Source organism: Bison bison, unplaced genomic scaffold (assembly GCF_000754665.1).
Source record: "Bison bison bison isolate TAMUID 2011002044 unplaced genomic scaffold, Bison_UMD1.0 scf7180017864458, whole genome shotgun sequence".
In the NCBI taxonomy this organism is placed as follows: Eukaryota; Metazoa; Chordata; class Mammalia; order Artiodactyla; family Bovidae; genus Bison; species Bison bison.
The window spans coordinates 7,017,773-7,036,525 of record NW_011495020.1 but is presented as its reverse complement, the minus strand read 5'-3'; the positions used below and the strand labels follow the sequence as shown (position 1 = coordinate 7,036,525).

Genomic DNA, 18,753 nt, shown 5'->3' with positions numbered 1-18,753 from the left:
CGTGAACTCCGGGAGTTGGTGATGGACAGGGAGGCCTGGCGTGCTGCGATTCATGGAGTTGCAAAGAGTCGGACACGACTGAGCGACTGATCTGATCTGATCTGAATAGAGACTTTTTTCAGGTTATTGAAATGAGTTTTCAAACTTTGAGTTGCTCAGGACCTACCATCACAAATGCATCAAATGTCATTTTGATAAATGCCACTGCCAGAGTCAGATATTGCTTTCTGTTTTCATTCCTAAAATGATCAAAAACAACATTTTGATGGTTATGTTGAGAAGAGCTGTTCAATCTGATTTAATTGAGTCAGATTAGGTTTATAACATTAAGGAACACTCCTACAATCCTTAATCCCTTTTTTGTTTCTGTATCATAATTAAAGTAACATGGAAACAACTTTATTAATATAATTTGAATTATATTTATCTATATTGAGCCTTCTATTCATTTTTCTGTCCACTCAATCTTAAGAGATCTTATGATTTATTAACTATTATCTTTATATTTTTCCTACATGACATTAAAATTATACAACCTTACAAATTTTACTACATACTTTCTCTTCTAGGTTAGGGTTAAAACTTCCCTTTGCAGAAAATTGATTTTTATCTTTACCTTTATTTTCTTCCAACTTTTCTATATTTTCTTTCCCCTGAGATATATTATTTCTTTCATCATAATTATAGTATCCTCTGTTTTTCTTTTTTTTTCCTTAGCTAATATTTCAAAGGTGGTGCAATGGTTAAAAAAATCTGCCTGCCAATGCAGGAGACACAGGAGACATGGGTTTGATCTCTGGGTTGGGAAGATCCCTTGGAGTAGGAAATGGCAACCCACTCCAATATTCTTGCTTGGAAAATCCCAAGGACAGAGGTGCCTGGCAGGCTGCAGTCCACAGGGCCTCAAAGAGTCAGACATGGTTGAGTGACTGAGCATGCATTCATGCAATATTTCATAGATGTTTTAATCACTCACTGAAAAATTTTGTTAAAAATTTAAACTACATGACATTTTTTTAAGACTAGCTTTTAATAATATCTCTTTGCACTTAGATTACAGAACAGTGGATATGAAGATATTTCTTAAAACGTGGTAAGATCTTGATCAAAGGGACACATATTTTCTCCTATCTAGGATATTGGGTAATAGCCACCATTTGTCAAAATCAGCATTTCCCAATGTGAATTCACTTCGAGAATATCTAGTCCTGTGAAATGCTTCTAGAAAAAACAAAAAGGGAAGGTAAGTATTTTTTCTTTTTCCTTTTCTTCCTTTCTTCCTTTTTGTCATTGTTGTTTGGCGTCAATTGTTATGCTTTAAGTTGTAATTAATGAAACTGAATTCAAACTGTCTCAGTAAGTAGACATTTGTTGACTTCATGATGATTAAAGACTAGAGGTGGGACAGACATGGTACAATTTGATCAGACCTCCAGCTCCATTTCTGAACTCTGTTTATATCTGTGTATTAGGTTTTTCCTCTTCTCTGCAAAATGACTGCAGCAGATCCAGCTTACATATCACACTCTCCAGAGCATGTGAGAGACTAAGTGTTCTTAAACTCCCCCTACCCACAGAAGTTCTGAGATTTGCTCTTATTGGACCCGCTCAGGTTATAAGCTATTTACCAAGCCAATCATTATGGAAGGGATAATATATTCTGATCAGTTTAGTCCAGATTACAGCTTCTTCTTTGGAGCCATAGATAGTGTCAGCTTCCCTAGAATTCCAAGGCTGAAATCAAACACTATGAATGCTGTAGAAATAATTAACCAACGTTCACTATAAATAAATTTGGGAAATACTGACGTATACCTGCTTCTTAATTCAAGTACAATCTTAAAAATGGAGAAGACTCAAAACCTGTAGAATAAGCATTAAGAAAACATGAGCCGCATGAGATTTATCAGCATATCTCTAAAACTTAATATAAGGAACTATTAGAAAATAAGCCCAATTAGGAGAAAACTATATCTCTTTTCTTTGCCCTAGTGCCATGAAGACTGCTTGACATATAATAAGCACTCAATAAATATTTGTGGAATTAATGAAGAAACTAATTTCTAAAAAAGGTTCTTCTATCCAAACATTAGCAAGCTTTGTTCTCAAAGGGAAGGAGGATCCATAGGTCTCTAAGTAAGCCTTTTTGAAAGAAATGGGCATACGATGAAACAATTTTTCCAGTTCTCCATTGGTCTAGCTTCACATTTGCTGAGATATACCCTTGGCAAATCCTTACCAAAAACACTCAGTCCACACAGGAAAATTGAGTATCTGTGTGTTCCTGTAACTAAAAATAGCCCATTTAATTGCAGCATTCAGTACTCAGCCCTATACAAGGAGGAATGGAAAGAGATCAAGAAAATACAGAAACTATTTCTGTTCTTTAAAAAATGAACACTAAAAATACGGTGTTTTGGTAAGATTATGAATGGCAGAGTCTCAAAGACATGGGTTTGAATCCAGGTTCTGATCCTTATTAATCATCTGATCGCAGGCAATGTAATGTCTCTAAACTTCCATTTTCTCATCTGTAGAATGAGGAGGGTATCTTCTCACTCAATCAAATGTAATAACACAGCAAAATGTTTAGTCTGGCATATGTGTGTGGCACAGATGTGTGTGTGCTAAGTCGCTTCAGTTGTGTTTGACTCTTTGTGACCTTATGGATTGTAGCCTGACATACTCCTCTGTCCATGGGATTCTCCAGGCAAGAATACTGGAATGGGTTGGCATGCCTGTCTCCATTAGTCTGGCATAGTAGACACTTAATAAATGATAGTTACTATTGTTATTATACTCATCATTTAAGAAACTTCAAATTGACTTAGTTGAATAGTCCATTTAACTCAACCATCTCTCAAGGTGATGCTAGGGCTAGTCTATAAGATTCTGCTCTTGAAAGATTAGCATCTGTGTAAATAGAACCTCAGAAATTACACCCCAGTATATACTATGTAGAAATAAAACTTATAGCTACTATTTATGTAAACATTGAGGAATTTTATTAGATGACCTGAGTTTTCACTATTAGGAAGAAAAAGGTAGAAGAAAAGGGTAGAGGCACTTTAAGTGGGGGAAAGATTCAGTAGGAAGCCCTAAACACAGAACTCTATGTGCTGTGGACCACAAACAGGCCTGACTGCTTAAAACAAAGAAGTTGGTCCAGAATGTACTAGGATGTGGGCAATTAGGTAATGAGGTGATGAATGGAAAATAAATAAAAAGTTATAGCTGATAATAAAAGTATGTGCAAAGGTGTATGATTTTGTGCATTGATTTACCATTTCTCCCTGCTGTTTTCATCTACTGGGGAACTCAAAGATGAGCAACCTTCTTTCTGGAGGTGGCTATGACAGACCATTTTGCAAGCACTTGAAGTCTTTAAGGAAATACAAACATCTTGTGACCTGGAACAGTCATGTGGGATTCTGACTCACACTGGGAATCTGAGTGATGCTGCTGCTCAGGACCAGATCATAAACATCTGACTGCCCTACTTGATGGGTCCTTGGCAGGCTAAGTTGTCAACAGGCCCCATGGAGAAAAAATCATATTCATCAGAAAACGTCTAAGGTCTACATGGAAAAGGAAGTCTTTTGGAAAGAAAACAAGGCAAGTTATCTGAATACTACCTTAGGATTTCTTTACTTCGCTCTGTTTCTATTAGATGGGTTAGGATGAGAAGAGTGCTCGGGCCAACCTTCTAAGGCACCTGGTTGGCTAAAGGAGACTCTTTTGAATACTAATCCCATATTTCTACCAAGCTGCCTTACAACTTTGATTTGATTTTCAAATCTATTGTATTCCAGTTCCATTGTCAAGATAGTGTGACCAAGAGATTATATAGTGCCTGAGGACAAAGAAATGAGACTCTGGAATAGAATCAGCTCTCAACAAATATGTTAAATACTGTGTACCATTTACTCTGATGGGCACTATACCAAAATAACAACCTTAAGGCCTTTCCCAACCACCATACTAACCATCACCTCAACCCTCAGTAATTTTATCTTATCTTAATGCTGCAACTATTATACAAATACAGTTTGAATACTGTAGATGAATGCCATTTTTATTCCAACCCCAATTTCTCTTAACTTCAGATCCATATTTACAACACTACTATATGTAAAAAATTTCTTCTTGGTGGTTCAGACAACACTTACAACTCAAAATCTTTAAAACCAAATAGTTTTTCTTCTTCCTTTTCCACCCACTCTGAAACAAACAAAAAAACCAGCTTATCTTGCAGCTATAACCACTGCGTTAATATTTAACATCATCACCATCAATGCAGACACCTAAGATAGAAATATAAATTTCCCACTGCCTCTTCTCTTTCTGTACCTACGTTCCAACCAGTTGGTAACCAAGGACTGTTTGTAGTTCCTTCCACATGGCTCTTGAATTTATCCTTTCTTTTCCTTTCCTGCCACCATGGATTAATGTGACCTTCATCATCTCAGGACCAGACTTTAAGACTTTAACTGCCTCTGGTTTCTCTCTCTCCCAATCCATCCTTTTCAATGATTATAATATAATCATTGCAATTTTCTGCTCAGCACCTTCAGTGACTGTCCATTTAATATAGAGATATCTCCTAGTACTTCACCCGCCACTTAGACCCTTTGCTTTCTGCCTCTCAGCAGCCCTTGCTGTTTCACCCTGCTGTGTGCAGTCATTCCACTGCCACATGATGGAACATCCATCTTCTAGGCCTGTGCCCACCAGCAGACCTTTGACCTAGAAGTCTCTTCTCTCACGGCTGTTGTGGTGGTGGCATTGTTTTGAAGCTGAGCATATCCTACAAACAGTTCAAGTCCCAATCCCAGAGTCTCTGATGCCAGCTAGAAGAAAGAAGGGCTCTGTTCTCCATGGTGCCATAGACTGTTGCATCCCATTAGAATTCATCGAAGGCTGTGGTTAGATTCTGGCCATCTTTGTAACCCTAGTACCTAGCACATATAGGCACTCAGGAAATAATGGTGAATTAAACTGATTTGAATTTCAATAGCAACTGCAGCTCTATTTCCAGAAGTTCCTCTAGCAATATGGCCTAGACCTTATATTTAAAATTGGCCATTATTCTGATATGCTTTCTTTAGAGTTTACAACTAAATATCCAAGAATCCTATCTGGGTAAGAATCATTCTCTGGCCAATATAAATGGTATTGTGATCATTATTAGGTACACTGTTGGAAATTCCATTAATTTGCCTGATCTCAGAAAAAAGGACAGGTAAAAAACCCCCTTTAGAGCAGCAGTGATACAGTTAATTTTGGCTGCCATTGTTTCTTTCTGAACTATGCCTTCTGCATTCATAATTAACATCTCTGTTGCTTTAGAGCACCTGGAACTAAAAAATAGTGTATAACTGAGACAAGTATTAAATTCTAAATGGAGATGGCATGGAGATAATCTGTGAATAACCAAACATTGAATTAATATTTCAATAAACAATTAAATTGTTCTTTTCCTTTTCTTGCCTCGAAATGTTTAAATTTTTCCCATTCACATAAAAAAGTAACAATTTATGCCAGTTGGGGAATAACAAAGAAGCAACTGTCATTTATTTTATTAAATGTGAACATCTTTGAGGAAAAAGTATTATCTCTAAAATTTTGTTCAGAATTGTTAATTTTATATTTACATCTATTTTCTGAATCGTATTACTTCTTTTTTTAACTCCTTTTGTAGTTCAATATGATAATTTGTTGCTTTAAAAACAATTATTGATTAATGGCTATTGAGACATCAATGCTCTCGAAAGGAGATGTCAATTTTTACTAGTATCTGTGGAAGACAATAGCGCTGTGTACGCCCAGAGAATGAGGGATATTATCTTGCTAAATCAGTTTGTAGTCAATGAGCTCATCAGCTAAATCTGATGGACTGACAGAGAGCCCAAACATGAGGAAAGAACTGTAATACACTGACTAAGACGGCATGTTGGTTTGCCCAGAGCAGTTAGACAAGGGAGGGCATCCCGCCAAGTCCAGAGTTTCAGGGCAGACTCCAAATAAGCTTGAGCTAACAGGACAATATCTCTTGTTTTCAACTCTGTGCAAATTATAAACACAAGAGGATGTGGCCATTGTGTTATGTTCCCCCAAGCACCACTTAGCTGAAAAGCAGACAGTGGAGGGAGGACCCCAGCCTTCATCCTGGGGCAGCATTTAGAAGGGTCTACTATGAATCTAGTAACTTATTAGTTTTCCTCATTGAGCCAAGTGTCTCTCACCCAAAAAGACACCCTGATTTAGATTTTAGTCCTGGATCTGATTTGGGCAAGTCTTTTAACCTCTGAATACCTCATTGTGGAAATAACAACTGGGGGGAAATAGTCCTATCTAGCTTATATTAATTGTGCAGCTCCAGTGACATAACATATTTAAGATACGTTTCAAACATATTCTTTGTAAACTCCAAAATGTATGTAGATGTAAGATATGAGTTGTGTTTAGGCATCTACCTAGAATACTGGCATTCTTCTTTCAATCCTGTTTCTAGTATTTTTGAGCACTGCCTACTGTGCCAGGCTCTGTTCTCAGTGACCCCAACAGATCCCAACAGATAAACATTCTCCAGGAGCTTTCATTCTTGCAGGGAGATTCCGCCATAAGCATACACACACAGTACATTATACAGCATGTTGGAAAATGATAAGTGCTATGAGAGAACAAAACAGAGCATAATAAGGGGGTTGGGAGTACAGAGGGCATAGTAGAGGCTTTGGTATTTTTTAAATAGTGAAAAAATGGCATTTGAGAAAAGACCAGAAGGTGAGGAAGTGAGCTTGTGGGGAAGAATTCTCAGCAGAAGGGAAGGCCAGTGCAAGAGAGGGCCAGCCAAGCAAGGAAGGCAAAGCAGGCAGGTAGGCCAATAGAAGAAGAGGAGGTCAGAGAGACACACGGCCAGATCGTGGAGGGCCTTTTTGGCCACTGTAATATCTTCAGTATAGCTCTGACCTGATTTGACTCCTATTTTTAGAGGCTCCTCTGGGTGCTGGGTTGAGAACAGACTGTAGAGACAAGCATAGGGGGAAAAAGCCTAGTCAGGAGACTAGAATGTAAGGTAGACCAGTGTGGCAGTGGTGGGAATGTTGAGAGGGGTCAGGTTCTGGATATTTTTAAACATAGAGCCATCAGGACTTCCCAGTGGATTAAATGTACAAAAAGAGAGGAGTCAGGAAGACTACAAAATTTGGGTCTGACTGACCAGAAGGCAGAGCTGCCAGCAATAGAGATGTGCCCATATGGAAGGGAGCTGAAACTCCTCCCTTTTCCCTCCTAGCTGCAGGAATTCTTCCTGCAAATGTAAAACTCTGCCTAGCGGAACAATATTGAAATGATCTATTTGGTGATTGATGGAAGGACTGACAATTCGCACTAGTTCATCTCCCTGGACCTCAGTTTCTCTAGTTGTAATATGAAATGAGCCAGCAGGATAACGGCAAAATTTCATTTCAGCTGCTAAATTCAAGAATGTAGATGGTGCCACCAATTCTCACACTTTTCAAGATTTATTTTTGATGTATTTTCTTCCTCCAAAAAAAAAGTCTCAATAAGGAAATTCAATCTTTGAACATGCCCTTTATGGTTTAAAAGAAAATTATTTTGGAATCCTAGTTAGAACATCAAAAAATGAATGTTAATTAGACAGATTTCTTAAAAAAAAAAAAAAAAAAAAGTATGTCCTGCAATTGTTTATACAGTATCTTGTTCCAGGGAGTTACCTAGCTAATCAGGAAACATATTTCCTATGTCATATTTCATCAGAAATCTTGTTCACAAGTTAAATTTTGTGTCACTGTTAAAATACTCCCTTTCACTTTAATGGTACATGAGTGAACTTGAAAAGCTTCTAAGGTTGCCTGAAAGAACATTCGGCTCCTGTAGATTCTTGCTTTCTTCCCTCATTGCTTTATCATTTCTTTTTGACAACAGCACTATTGGTGTCATTAGTTCTGGAGCATAAGAAGTCACTAGAGAGACTTCCATGGTGGTTCAGTGGCTAAGACTCCACACTCCCTATGCAGGGGGCCTGGGTTCGATCCCTGGTTAGGGAACTGGATCCCACATGCCATAACTAAGAGTTTCCATGCTGCAACTATTAATAAGATCCCACATGCTGCAATGAAGACCCAGTGCAGCCAAATAAAAATAAATAAATAAAGAAGTTACTAGAGAAGACTGAAGACCAGGTATCTGATACAGCCTGATTCTGGAGAGGAATGCAGGATAATCATACATAGATTAATTTAAATCCTTGGATAATCTCTTAAACTTGTAGCCCACAAACACAGCATCTCCCCTTCTCCCACATTGCATGTGACCTGGGGAACATCATCATCACCATCATCATAGCTGGCATATTGAGTGCTTACCGTGTGCCAGGCATTTTCCCACAGTTATCATGACTTAACTCATTTAACACCCACAGCCACCCTATGAGAAGAGTCATGATTATTTTCATTGTCAAAGGAGGGGAGCTTCACACCCAGGACCTCCTAACCCTAAGCCCAAGCTCAGTAGAGCAGTGAAAGGGTTGAGGCTGGAATGGAGCCGGGATGCACAGGCACTTAGTTCAGTGAATTATCTTACTGATATCACTGTCTGTCTTAAAAGCCTTCCATGCCCTTCTGCTTGAGGGCAGAGGCCAAAATTTTAGTTTGTATCAAATCATCAGTATTTGGCAAAGCAGTTACTCATGAACAGAAACCCCTGTGAAAACTGCATAGTGAGTGAGACCTAAGCTATCTAGTTCTCCTGGTTTCCCCAGCACCTAAAGCAGAGCCTGGCTTTGTCTAAATGTCCTAAAGCAGAGGACACATAAATGTTCACTGAGTGAGAAAATGGATGGAAAGAGGATCCAGGCAGGAGTGAGGGAAACTGGAGGCAGGCAGTGAAGAAAAGAAGGGGACTCCCGGAGGCATTGCTCCAAAGCCCCTCCCACTTAGCAGGTCCTGGCTTCACCGTGAGGTTCTCTCCAGGCTCTGCTTCCCCCACCCCGACTCTGACCTGGCAGGTTCCCAGGCCCCCGGTAGGAGGAGGAGCTTGCGCTAAGGAGGATGCCCACTGGGTGGGCTGGAGGGAGCAGCTCTGAGGCCCGCGGAAGTACCCGAACCCCATGCACGCGCCCCACGAGGGCAGGTGGTCTCACATGCCAACTTCACACACACACACACACACACACACACACACACGCTCTCTTCCACATTCACACTCATACTCAAACGCTCATATTCCCCATACTCTTCAGTACACACTTGCGGGCCCGCGCACGCACGTGCTTCCACAAACACACATACTCTCGCACATACGCATGGGACCCCACACTTCTCACAAACTCACAGTCGCACTCCCATTCATGCACCCTCGGCAACACATACATCCTCACACTGTCTCTTTAATTCTCACATTCATACATCCACACACCCCAATATTCACAGCCACCCTTATGCTTACAACCCCCATTCAAGCTCCTAAATACCTACACTCTTCACTTTTACACTAACACGCTATTCACACTCCTCACCTCTTCATACACTTGCTGATACATACATGCACATCACACATACCCTCCAGCATGCACTCATTCTCATACTCACTCACACTCACCCCCACACTCTCTCACACACGCTTCCCCCGCGCTTGCGCACGCACGGAGTCACACGGTTCTCCTGCCCAGCACTCACGCTTGCGCATGCGCACCTGCTATGGTGAGGACGCTGTGCCCAGCGTGGATGCCCATGTGCTTGGAGTTTGGAGACTGTTGCTGATGGAAGCGTTTGCAGGTTATGGGTTCAAGGCGATCTCTTAGAGTCGCTTCGTTTTCCAGTGAGAAGTTACCCAGGGAGAGGAGCAGATCAAGACCCAGAGATGGAGACGGACACCAGGAAGGAGTGGGTTGCAGGTTTCCCGCGGTGGCAGCTGGTAGGGGCCGACCCGCGGAGAGTGCCTATTCACCGCGTCTAGGGAGCAGCCTCTCCGGCCTCCGACAGCTTCTGTATCTCTCGGCCTGGGGAAGGGAGTGACTGGACGTGGACTTGGGACAGCCCCTGGCCACGCAGCGCCAGTCCCTGTGACCCAGAGGACACAGCACAGAAAGCTGTGAGCCAGGGTGAAAAGCGGGACGGGGTCAGCGTTAGAAAATCATCAGTTTGAATCTTCCCTCTCCCACTTCTAAGCTGCGTGTCTTTGGACAAGTTGCATAGCCTCTCTGAGCCTCATTTATCCTATCTGCAAAATGAGGGATTAGTCATTCAACAAGTATTTATTCCACTCCTAATATATGCCACCTCTGGGCTAGACGTTTTATAGACACCTGTGAATAAACAAAACAGATGCAGTTTCTGCCCAGTGCAGCTTGCAGTCAACTGGGGGAGATGCTCAACCAGCACTGAAATAAACCTGAAGACATAAATACCGATTATGATAACAGCTTTTGAAATAAGAGTAACATGTTGCTTTCACCTGGTCGACTGTCTTTAGCACTATGTTCTGGGAGCAAGTGAATAAAAACAGTCATATTCCCTATCTCATCCCACTCCAGTCTATGCCTTTTTTGTAATATGGGCTACATTAGACTGGCCTTCGGAGAAGGCAATGGCAACCCACTCCAGTACTCTTGCCTGGAAAATCCCATGGACGGAGGAGCCTGGTAGGCTGCAGTCCATGAGGTCGCTAAGAGTCGGACACGACTGAGTGACTTCACTTTCACTTTTCACTTTCCTGCACTGGAGAAGGAAATGGCAACCCACTCCAGTGTTCTTGCCTGGAGAATCCCAGGGACGGGGGAGCCTGGTGGGCTGCCGTCTATGGGGTCGCACAGGGTCGGACACGACTGAAGCGACTTAGCAGCAGCAGCAGCAGACTGGCCTTTGTAATCTTTAATTTGCAGGAAAGCCACATTAACCAAGGAGTGGACAATAAACAAATTCGAAATAGTAAAAGTATCTTCCTCACAGGGTCACTATGAGAAATAAATGATACATTAAAGGCTTAACTCATAGCTGAGGACGTAGTAGGTGCTCCACTATTATACATAAAATAGATAACAAATAAGGATCTGCTGTATAGGACAGGGAACTCAATGCTCTGTAATGACCTATAGGGGAAAAGAATTTTAAAAAGAGTGGATATATGTTTAACTGATTCACTTTGCTGTATACCTGAAACTAGCACACAACATTGTAAATCAACTACACTCCAATAATACTTTCCAGATGGCTCAGTGGTAAAGAATCTGCCAGCCAATACAGGAGATGCAGGTTCAATCCCTGGGTCAGGAAGATCCCCTAGAGAAAGGAATGGCAACCTACTCCAGTAGTCTTGCCTGGGAAATCCCATGGACAGAGGAGCCTGGCTGCCTACAGCCCATAGGGTCGAAAAGAGTTGGACACGACTGAGCACACGTGCATACTCCAATAAAGGTCATTTTTTAAAAATATAGTAGGTGCACAATAAATATCCGATATATTATTAGGAGATAGTATTACCTAGTGCTTAAAACTTCCGACTTTTACATTCTACAGACAGGATCTGAGTCCTGGCTGCCTCATCTCTAGCTCTGTGACCTTAGATAAGCCTTTGAACTTAAATAAGATTCAGGATTCTCAGTGGAGAAATAACAGAAAAATAGTGCTTTATCTGGTAGGGCAGCTATGTAAATTAAATGAGGTTTTGTGGGCAAGGCTCCTGATTAAGGACAAGGCACACAGTGAGAACTCGGGAAATAGAGATGCTCATACCCTCCTGTTTCCTCCTCTATAAAACCGTCCTCAAAGCTGTAAGGTTTCTCCAGGCCAAAAGAGCCTTGAAATTTAGAGCGCAGTCCTAAATAGGGACTGCCAAGATAGAGCTCCAGGCCTTTGACGAGCGTGGAGAATAGGAGGTGGCGAGGTTTTCCTGGCGGGCCCAGGTTGAGGAGGCTACTGAACTGTTCGCCCAGAAATAGAGGGCTGGAAAAACCACCGGACTGAGTGCCTTTAGGGAGAAGACGCCGGCCCGCGGAGGAGCCTTAGCTGGCAAATCCCGCCGGGAAAAGGCGTGTGGGGGCGGAGTGGTGATTGGGCAGAGGCCCCGGCTTCCTGGTTACTCACTACGAAACCCTGGGCTCTGGCACCTGCTTCCCAAACCTCAGGATCCGTGGAGCTGCAGATCGCAGATAATTACAGAAAACAAGAGACGCCACGAACTCTCACTAAACACCAGGCCGGGTGCTAGGGGCATCCCCTAATTCCTCGAAAAGACTCGAAAGCGGCGGGCGTTTTTTTCCCTGGTTCACAGAGGCTGACCCTGATATTCTTCTACCAGTCTAAGGGAGACCTCCTTTCAATTCTTTCAATTAGCCCAAAGAGACTCCTCTCGGCATTTGGGCGCGCCCTTGGGTGGCCTGACACATTCCCTCCAATCCCGACCCAGGCCGAAGATAGCCGGTGATCCCGCAGGTCACTTCACACTTGGGCTTTCTCCGCTCCCAGAGCCGCTAGGGCTTTGCTTTTATATTCACGCGACCTTTTGTAATTCACCAGCTCTGAGTTGGTTTACCGCTTCATTCGACAAAGTGGACATTTCCAGGGGACGGGCCTTGTGCAGTGGATCCCCCAGTCCCGAACCTGTTATATAGTAGGCTCTCAATACACACTTTCAACCACTATCAGTTGTTCAATGGGACTCAAAGCGGTTATTATTTTGGATAAGTGAAAGTAGGATTTATCCATTATTTTTCAGCCCTCACCAGCATCAGGACCATGTAGAAAGTGCGCCATGGTTTTTGTTGTTTTAAATTTCAGTGTTTTGGCCACACACCATTAAATCGAAATCTCTAGGGCATCCATACTCCCCAGGTGATTTTTGTAGATGGCCAAGGTTGAACACCAGAAATGCCAGCTTGCTATAAATTATAATGATTCATTCTCTTTTTGGAAACTTTTTTTTAAAAAATAAAAAACCGTCCTGAATCCCATTACTAAGGAGCCACTTGGGCCCAGTGCTTTCAGGAAACTTAGGCCAAGGAAAGTGGCGAATTGGTGTTAATTCAGCCCTCCCCTTATATTCCCAGCTCCCCCCTTCCAACCAAAACCGCTAACTTTGAAAAACCCATTTAAAAAAAAAAAGGCAAGCGCCCAGAGAACTGGAGAGGGAGGGAGATGCAGCATTTGCTTCAATTATCTGGATAATTGTTCCCCACCTCAGACCATTGTTACTAAAATGAAACAATATTCTATAGGATACAGTCTGGGCCTTTTCAGGCTTGCTCCCTGTGGAGCCCAGCACACGCTGGGCACTGAGAAGGCGCTCAATAAATTTTATTCTGGTGACAGAGGAGAGCTTTAAATGGGGGAGGGATGCCTTGTTAGGCTTAAGGATTTGGGACTGGGTGAATATTAATTAAGGTGAAGTGGGGAGCAGAAGGGCTGTGTGGTGGGGACTGGGTGCCATCAAAACTCTGTTCTGAAGGCCGTTCTTGAAATTCTCGGCCAAACTCCTCACTTCTTTCCCAGAACCTCCCCCACCCCTTCCTCTCTTGAAGGCCGAATTGAACTCGTGCGCCTGTGGTGAGCACAAAGGCGAATTCAGGTTTCTCAAAGGCCCATTGGTTCTGAATAAACAGTGGGGACAGGCAAGATCATTTTTGGTGGTGGGTGAGGACAAGGTCCGCAGCCTGAGCTCTCCATGGACTGGCCTCTCCCAGCCATGCATTAAAAGTAACAGTATTGGGGCAGCTGAAGGGGCAGCCAGGGCCTGAGTCCTCACCACTCAGCCAGCGCTGGAATGTGGGGACTGACTCCCAATTGCCCGTCTTTCTCTCCACTAGGGGCTTTTCAAGAGGGGCTTGGGTTCTCTAAGAGTGTGTATTTGCTAATTACAGCCTCGGCCTTAATGAGATTCTTTCAACTTCCCCAAGCCCGTTTGCAGGTTACAGCCTAATCTGGGGACCTTCATTTTCCACTCTGGCTACACATCCCGGGAACAATTTCCTCTCTGGCTCCTGAAAAGCGAGCGAGCGCCCCAATTCTGCTGAATGCACGTCTCGGTTCATCCAAAGCCAGCGGGCTTTTGATGGCCACAATGCAAGTTACGCCCAAAGAGTGTCCCTTTGGTCATATCGACAACGCTTGGCTTCACGTTTGCAAGTTAAACGGGCAGAAACCCTGCCGAAACTCCCACGCCAGACGCCGGGGCATTTCCCTCCGCCCTGCTCACAACACAACTGGGGAGTGGGTCCAAGGGAGGAGGGGGAGGAGGGGGAGATTTTAGAAGGGGGAGTGGGAAAAGTCCTGATTCTCAGTCACCATCTACAAGAAGAAGCGGTGGGGGAGGACTGTTTTCTCCCGTATTTCTCTCTTATTTATATATTTTTTTCCGTTTTGCTTTATTGGCAGCTTTACCCAAACAACAACAACAAAAATCAAATGAGCGCGTTTTCTCCTTGTCTTCACCTAGGTAGCTGCTTTCCTGCGGCCCCTGAAATGTGACTCCTTCATAAAATCAAAATTTATGATTATTCAAATGTTGGGGACTGTGAAAAGAGAGGAAGAAAGAGAGAAAATTAATATTGCAGCTGTTCTTCTGATTAATGAGAGATAATTGCTCATGAAAAGTCACCCCTGTGGCATTTTGTTGTCTCCTGGATCTTTGTTCTTTTCCACTATTATTGAGGACTTTCTTGAAGACTAAGCGGTTCTTTTCAATTTTGGGGTATTCAGAAAGGGTTGCCTGGTTACAGAGAATGGGGAAATCTCGGGCTATATCGGGTAAGATGTGCCACAGACAGCAATATCACAATGCCACTTGGAGAAAAGGATGGATACAAGTTAACGATGCGCTTTCAATAAAACATTCATAGACTTGTTCACGCTTTGATAATGACCTCATTAAAGGGAGCTGGGGGCAAGTAAGTCCTGTCTCCTGTTTGTGTTCGTCTAACAAAACCCAGCTTTGAGATCATTCATCGCTTTGGAAACTAATATGAAATCAATGTAAGAGGAGCAAATAAATCCGAGGAGGCCCGGCCAACTCCCGGCTGTCGGGCCCTGCTCCCAGCCTCCTCCGTATCGGGCAGAAGATCCGGCAGGAGAACCGTGTGGGCAAACGCTGAAACTGAGAGGAAAAAAAAGGACTTGGAGTTGGGGGAGGCGGGGAGCAGAGGGAGGGGCAAAGTAGGAGTTACAGCCGCCGGAAAAAAAAACAGTAAGCACGTCAGTGGGTCAGAACTCTACGTTTGTTGAATAAGTAATGCTAAGTCCATGCCACCTCTTATTTCCCTGTTTTTGCTGGTGACAGGAAACAGGAAGAGGAAAACGTGGGGTTCAGGTCTGGTGTGATCCCAGATGGGGGAAAGTACTGGAAGACTTTCTGAAAGCTATATCCAAGAATTCACATCTCAAGGTTGAGCTGCGAGGAAACCACTCATCCAGACTTGAGTTGGACAGTTTAGAGGCAAAAAGGTGGCTCTACTGAAATGAGGGGAATTTTTTCCCCCCAGTTGAGGGTAAGGATGGGGTATCCCGACTGCGCAGGGGTTGGGGGATGGTGGGGGACAATTTTTGTTACCTTTGCATTTGTGACATCATCAAAGACAAAGCAAAGCCATCCTCTATCATCCCCAGCAAGAGGGAGGGAAAAAAAAAAAATCAAAGGATTTCTCCCCCCACAAAAGAACTAATTTTCTCCTTGAATTATGAAAGCAATGGCTTAGGTAACAGCCTGTACTCTGTACCCGACTGCTTAATGCCGAATAAATCCTTCCACGTGGCTCCCCGAGTTGTGGCAATTAGAGCTCATTATAGGCTCATAAGAGCTCTCACTTCGGGGATTACTTAATGGACGATGAAATTTTATCGGACAGGATCACTGAGAAATAAAATTGGGTGGCAGCGGGGGCCCCATAGGGGCACGCCAATGGCCTGCCCAGGGTCCCTTTCTGCTTCAAATGGGTTGGAGGAGCTGCTATTCTGAGCAAGGGCAGGGCTAGCACGGTCAGTCACAGAGCTGTCCAGGGCCCTGGGGGGAGATAAGGGGGCAACGCACATGGAAGAGGAGCTTATGAAGATGGGGCTGAAGTGGGGGAAAGAGGAGAGACCGAGAGAGAGATTCAAAGAGAACTAAAGAGAGACTCCAGTGTGGATCATGACTCCAAAATGCTTGCTCGTGGTGGGCTCTGGCCATTAACCCAGTACCCTAACAGACACATTGCTCAGTCGCGGTCTGCGTTCAGCCTCAGTCCGGCCCCAAGCCGCTGCTCCCCTTGCAGTCCTAAGCAACCCCAGGGGCCTCTCACTTTTTTCAAAATTCCCCAGCACACCAACCGGATGTTTCTGTAGTCAGACATTAATTGAGTTAGATGCTCAAGCATCATAATTAGGATTCTCTAAAATAAAATGGTCCTCACATAGGCACAACTCCCAGCATAGTAGCATAGAAGTTTTCCCCATGCACAGAACTAGAACCACTGCAGATCATAGTGAATAAATAAACGCATATATTATACAAATTTTAAGTGAAAAAATATGTATATACTTAAAAATGAACAGGAAAATCATGTCACCTATTTGGACGATTTAGGCCTGTAAAAACATTCTGGTACTAGGCACCTCCCAATGGTAGAGTTCCCAGTCTTCTTTCTGAGGCTGTAATGACTTGGGGACTGCCTGGATTCTCCCATTTGAAGATGGGCTGAGCCCGGCAGGCTGGGTTGAAGCTGAGAGCTTGCGATGGCTGCAGCAGCAAACCTTGTGGTACAAAAGTAGTTACAGCTGAGCTGCCCTGAGTTAAGCCCTGAGACTCCTTAATTGTTGTCACAAGATGTTGGATTAGCACATTTCTGGAATAGCTGTCTGTTTACACTCTGGAGACCCACTGTCCACTAACCGCTTTCTAATTGAATTCTAATCACATTCAAATAGCTCAATAACCAGCCTCAGCTGCAATTCATAAAACTTTAATTGCCATCCATAAATCCTGGGCTCCCCAGAGCGGGGCGTCCCTACAACCCAATTATAGTTCTCTAGCAGGCAAGAGAGATGGTCACAGAGATGGAAAGGGAAAAGGAGAGACAGAAAAATAGAGACAGCCATGTCACCAGCTGAGAAGCTGGCCTCCCCTAGTATTTTGACCCTTGGCTCTCACAGGTGGAGGGGTATGGTCCCCAAGTTTTTTCGCATCATTGTGATCTCAGGCCTGAAGTTTGCAGTCTGAGGAAAAGGATTGGACTTGGAGCTGTTGCTCACCCTCCCTGCTCCAGCCAGATTTTCTACAGGGTGAAAGAAGAGAAAGCTGTCATTTCTGTAGCCTTGCCTTCCCCAAAGATCAATAGCCCTTAGGGGGCAGCTAGTCTCTTGCACAGTCATTGGTGCACCAGTCTTGCACTGCCATTCAGGGAGGTTTCCTTTACCAAACCACTTCTCCCTTACTGAGGCATCAAGTGTCTCAATTCCTTTTAATTTGTATGGGCTTTAAAGGGGGTGCATAGAAGAGAGTGCTTCCTAGTTAGTCTTCTAGCTGCCTAAGATCTGTAAAATGCCAAGGGGTGGGAGATGGCAGGACCCAGAGCAAAGGCTTCCCTCAGCCCCTGCCCAGTTTCCAGAAGGGCCAGGGTTTGGGCCTCTCTCCAAAGTCCTTAGGATAGAGTTTGTAGGGTTGGCCTGGAAATGTAGCAATGGAACCCCGTGGAGAAAGAAAAGAGTGACCCCTTCAGTGTCTCTCTCTGCCAAAGGGGGAGTTTCGGGTTAGAAAAAGGCACAAGGAAAGGTGGTTGATCTGAGTGGTCCCAGGAAGGCCCCAAGTGCAAAGGCACTTTAGAACTTCTCAAGCATCAAAATGAAAAGTTCCTCTTCTTAGCTGGGAGGCCTCTCTGTTATGCCTCCCAGATCCCTCACAACTAACCACCTGAATGACACTGGCCAAGTCCAAAAGCTGGGGGACTCTGTGTGCTTGTGTGTGCCTGTCCCACGTTTCGCTCCAGGACTGGGCCGCTGCCAGTCCACAGCGGCACAATCCTGTTCTAAACCTCAGGCCTCACACTATTCCGTGCCGTATCCACGGCTGGCACAGAGGAGCAGGGAGCACGGGGCATTCCGATTAGAAAGGCCTCCAAGTCCCCACCTGGTGCGCTGTGAGGCCGGAAGCTTGGAGGAGTTGGTCTGGGGCCCAGGCTAGGGAGAGGGGTGGGATGGAGGATGCAGCTCTGTGATTTCTCGGGAAAGCGTGGAGAAAGAGGGGGAAGAGGCTGGCCTCCCCGGGAAATTAACAAAACCTACACTTTGCAAAGTCTCCCCCATCCCCCTCCTCCGAATTCTTCCCTGCCGCGCGCCCGCCCCTCCTCGCCGCTTCTGTTGTGACTCGGGCAGCCTATCCCGAGGGTGGGGAGCTGCGGAGGAGCAAGAGCCGAGCGGTACTCCGCAGCATCACGTGTCGGGGTGGGGGCTATAAAATCCCGGAGCCGGGGCGTCGGGCGGGGGACGTGAGGACCAGCCCTCTCCAGGGACCCCTTTGTTCGCAGTCCAGGCACCGACACCTCGGCGTTCCCAAGGGCTTGACCGCCTGCGTCCGCGCCGCGCCCGGGGCCAGAGCTCTGGACAGGAGAGGGGAGGGGGCCCCCACGACCGGCCGGGCCCTCCAGCCACCCACCCCTCCCGACATGTCGCGCTCCTTCTATGTCGACTCGCTCATCATCAAGGACTCCTCACGGCCCGCGCCCTCGCTTCCCGAGCCACACCCCGGGCCAGATTTTTTCATCCTCAT

At 44.5% G+C, this 18,753-nt stretch overlaps 1 protein-coding gene across 1 annotated transcript in view; it reads left to right on the top strand.

The window, feature by feature from the left end:
• The window catches only part of GSX2 (GS homeobox 2), a 27,907-nt gene that overhangs the window by 7,664 nt on the left and 1,490 nt on the right, over window positions 1-18,753 (top strand). The window contains exons 2-3 of the mRNA XM_010859723.1: window positions 17,975-18,150; window positions 18,512-18,703. Coding sequence (XP_010858025.1) covers window positions 17,975-18,150; window positions 18,512-18,703 — 368 coding nt within the window. The remainder of the gene's footprint in view (window positions 1-17,974; window positions 18,151-18,511; window positions 18,704-18,753) is intronic.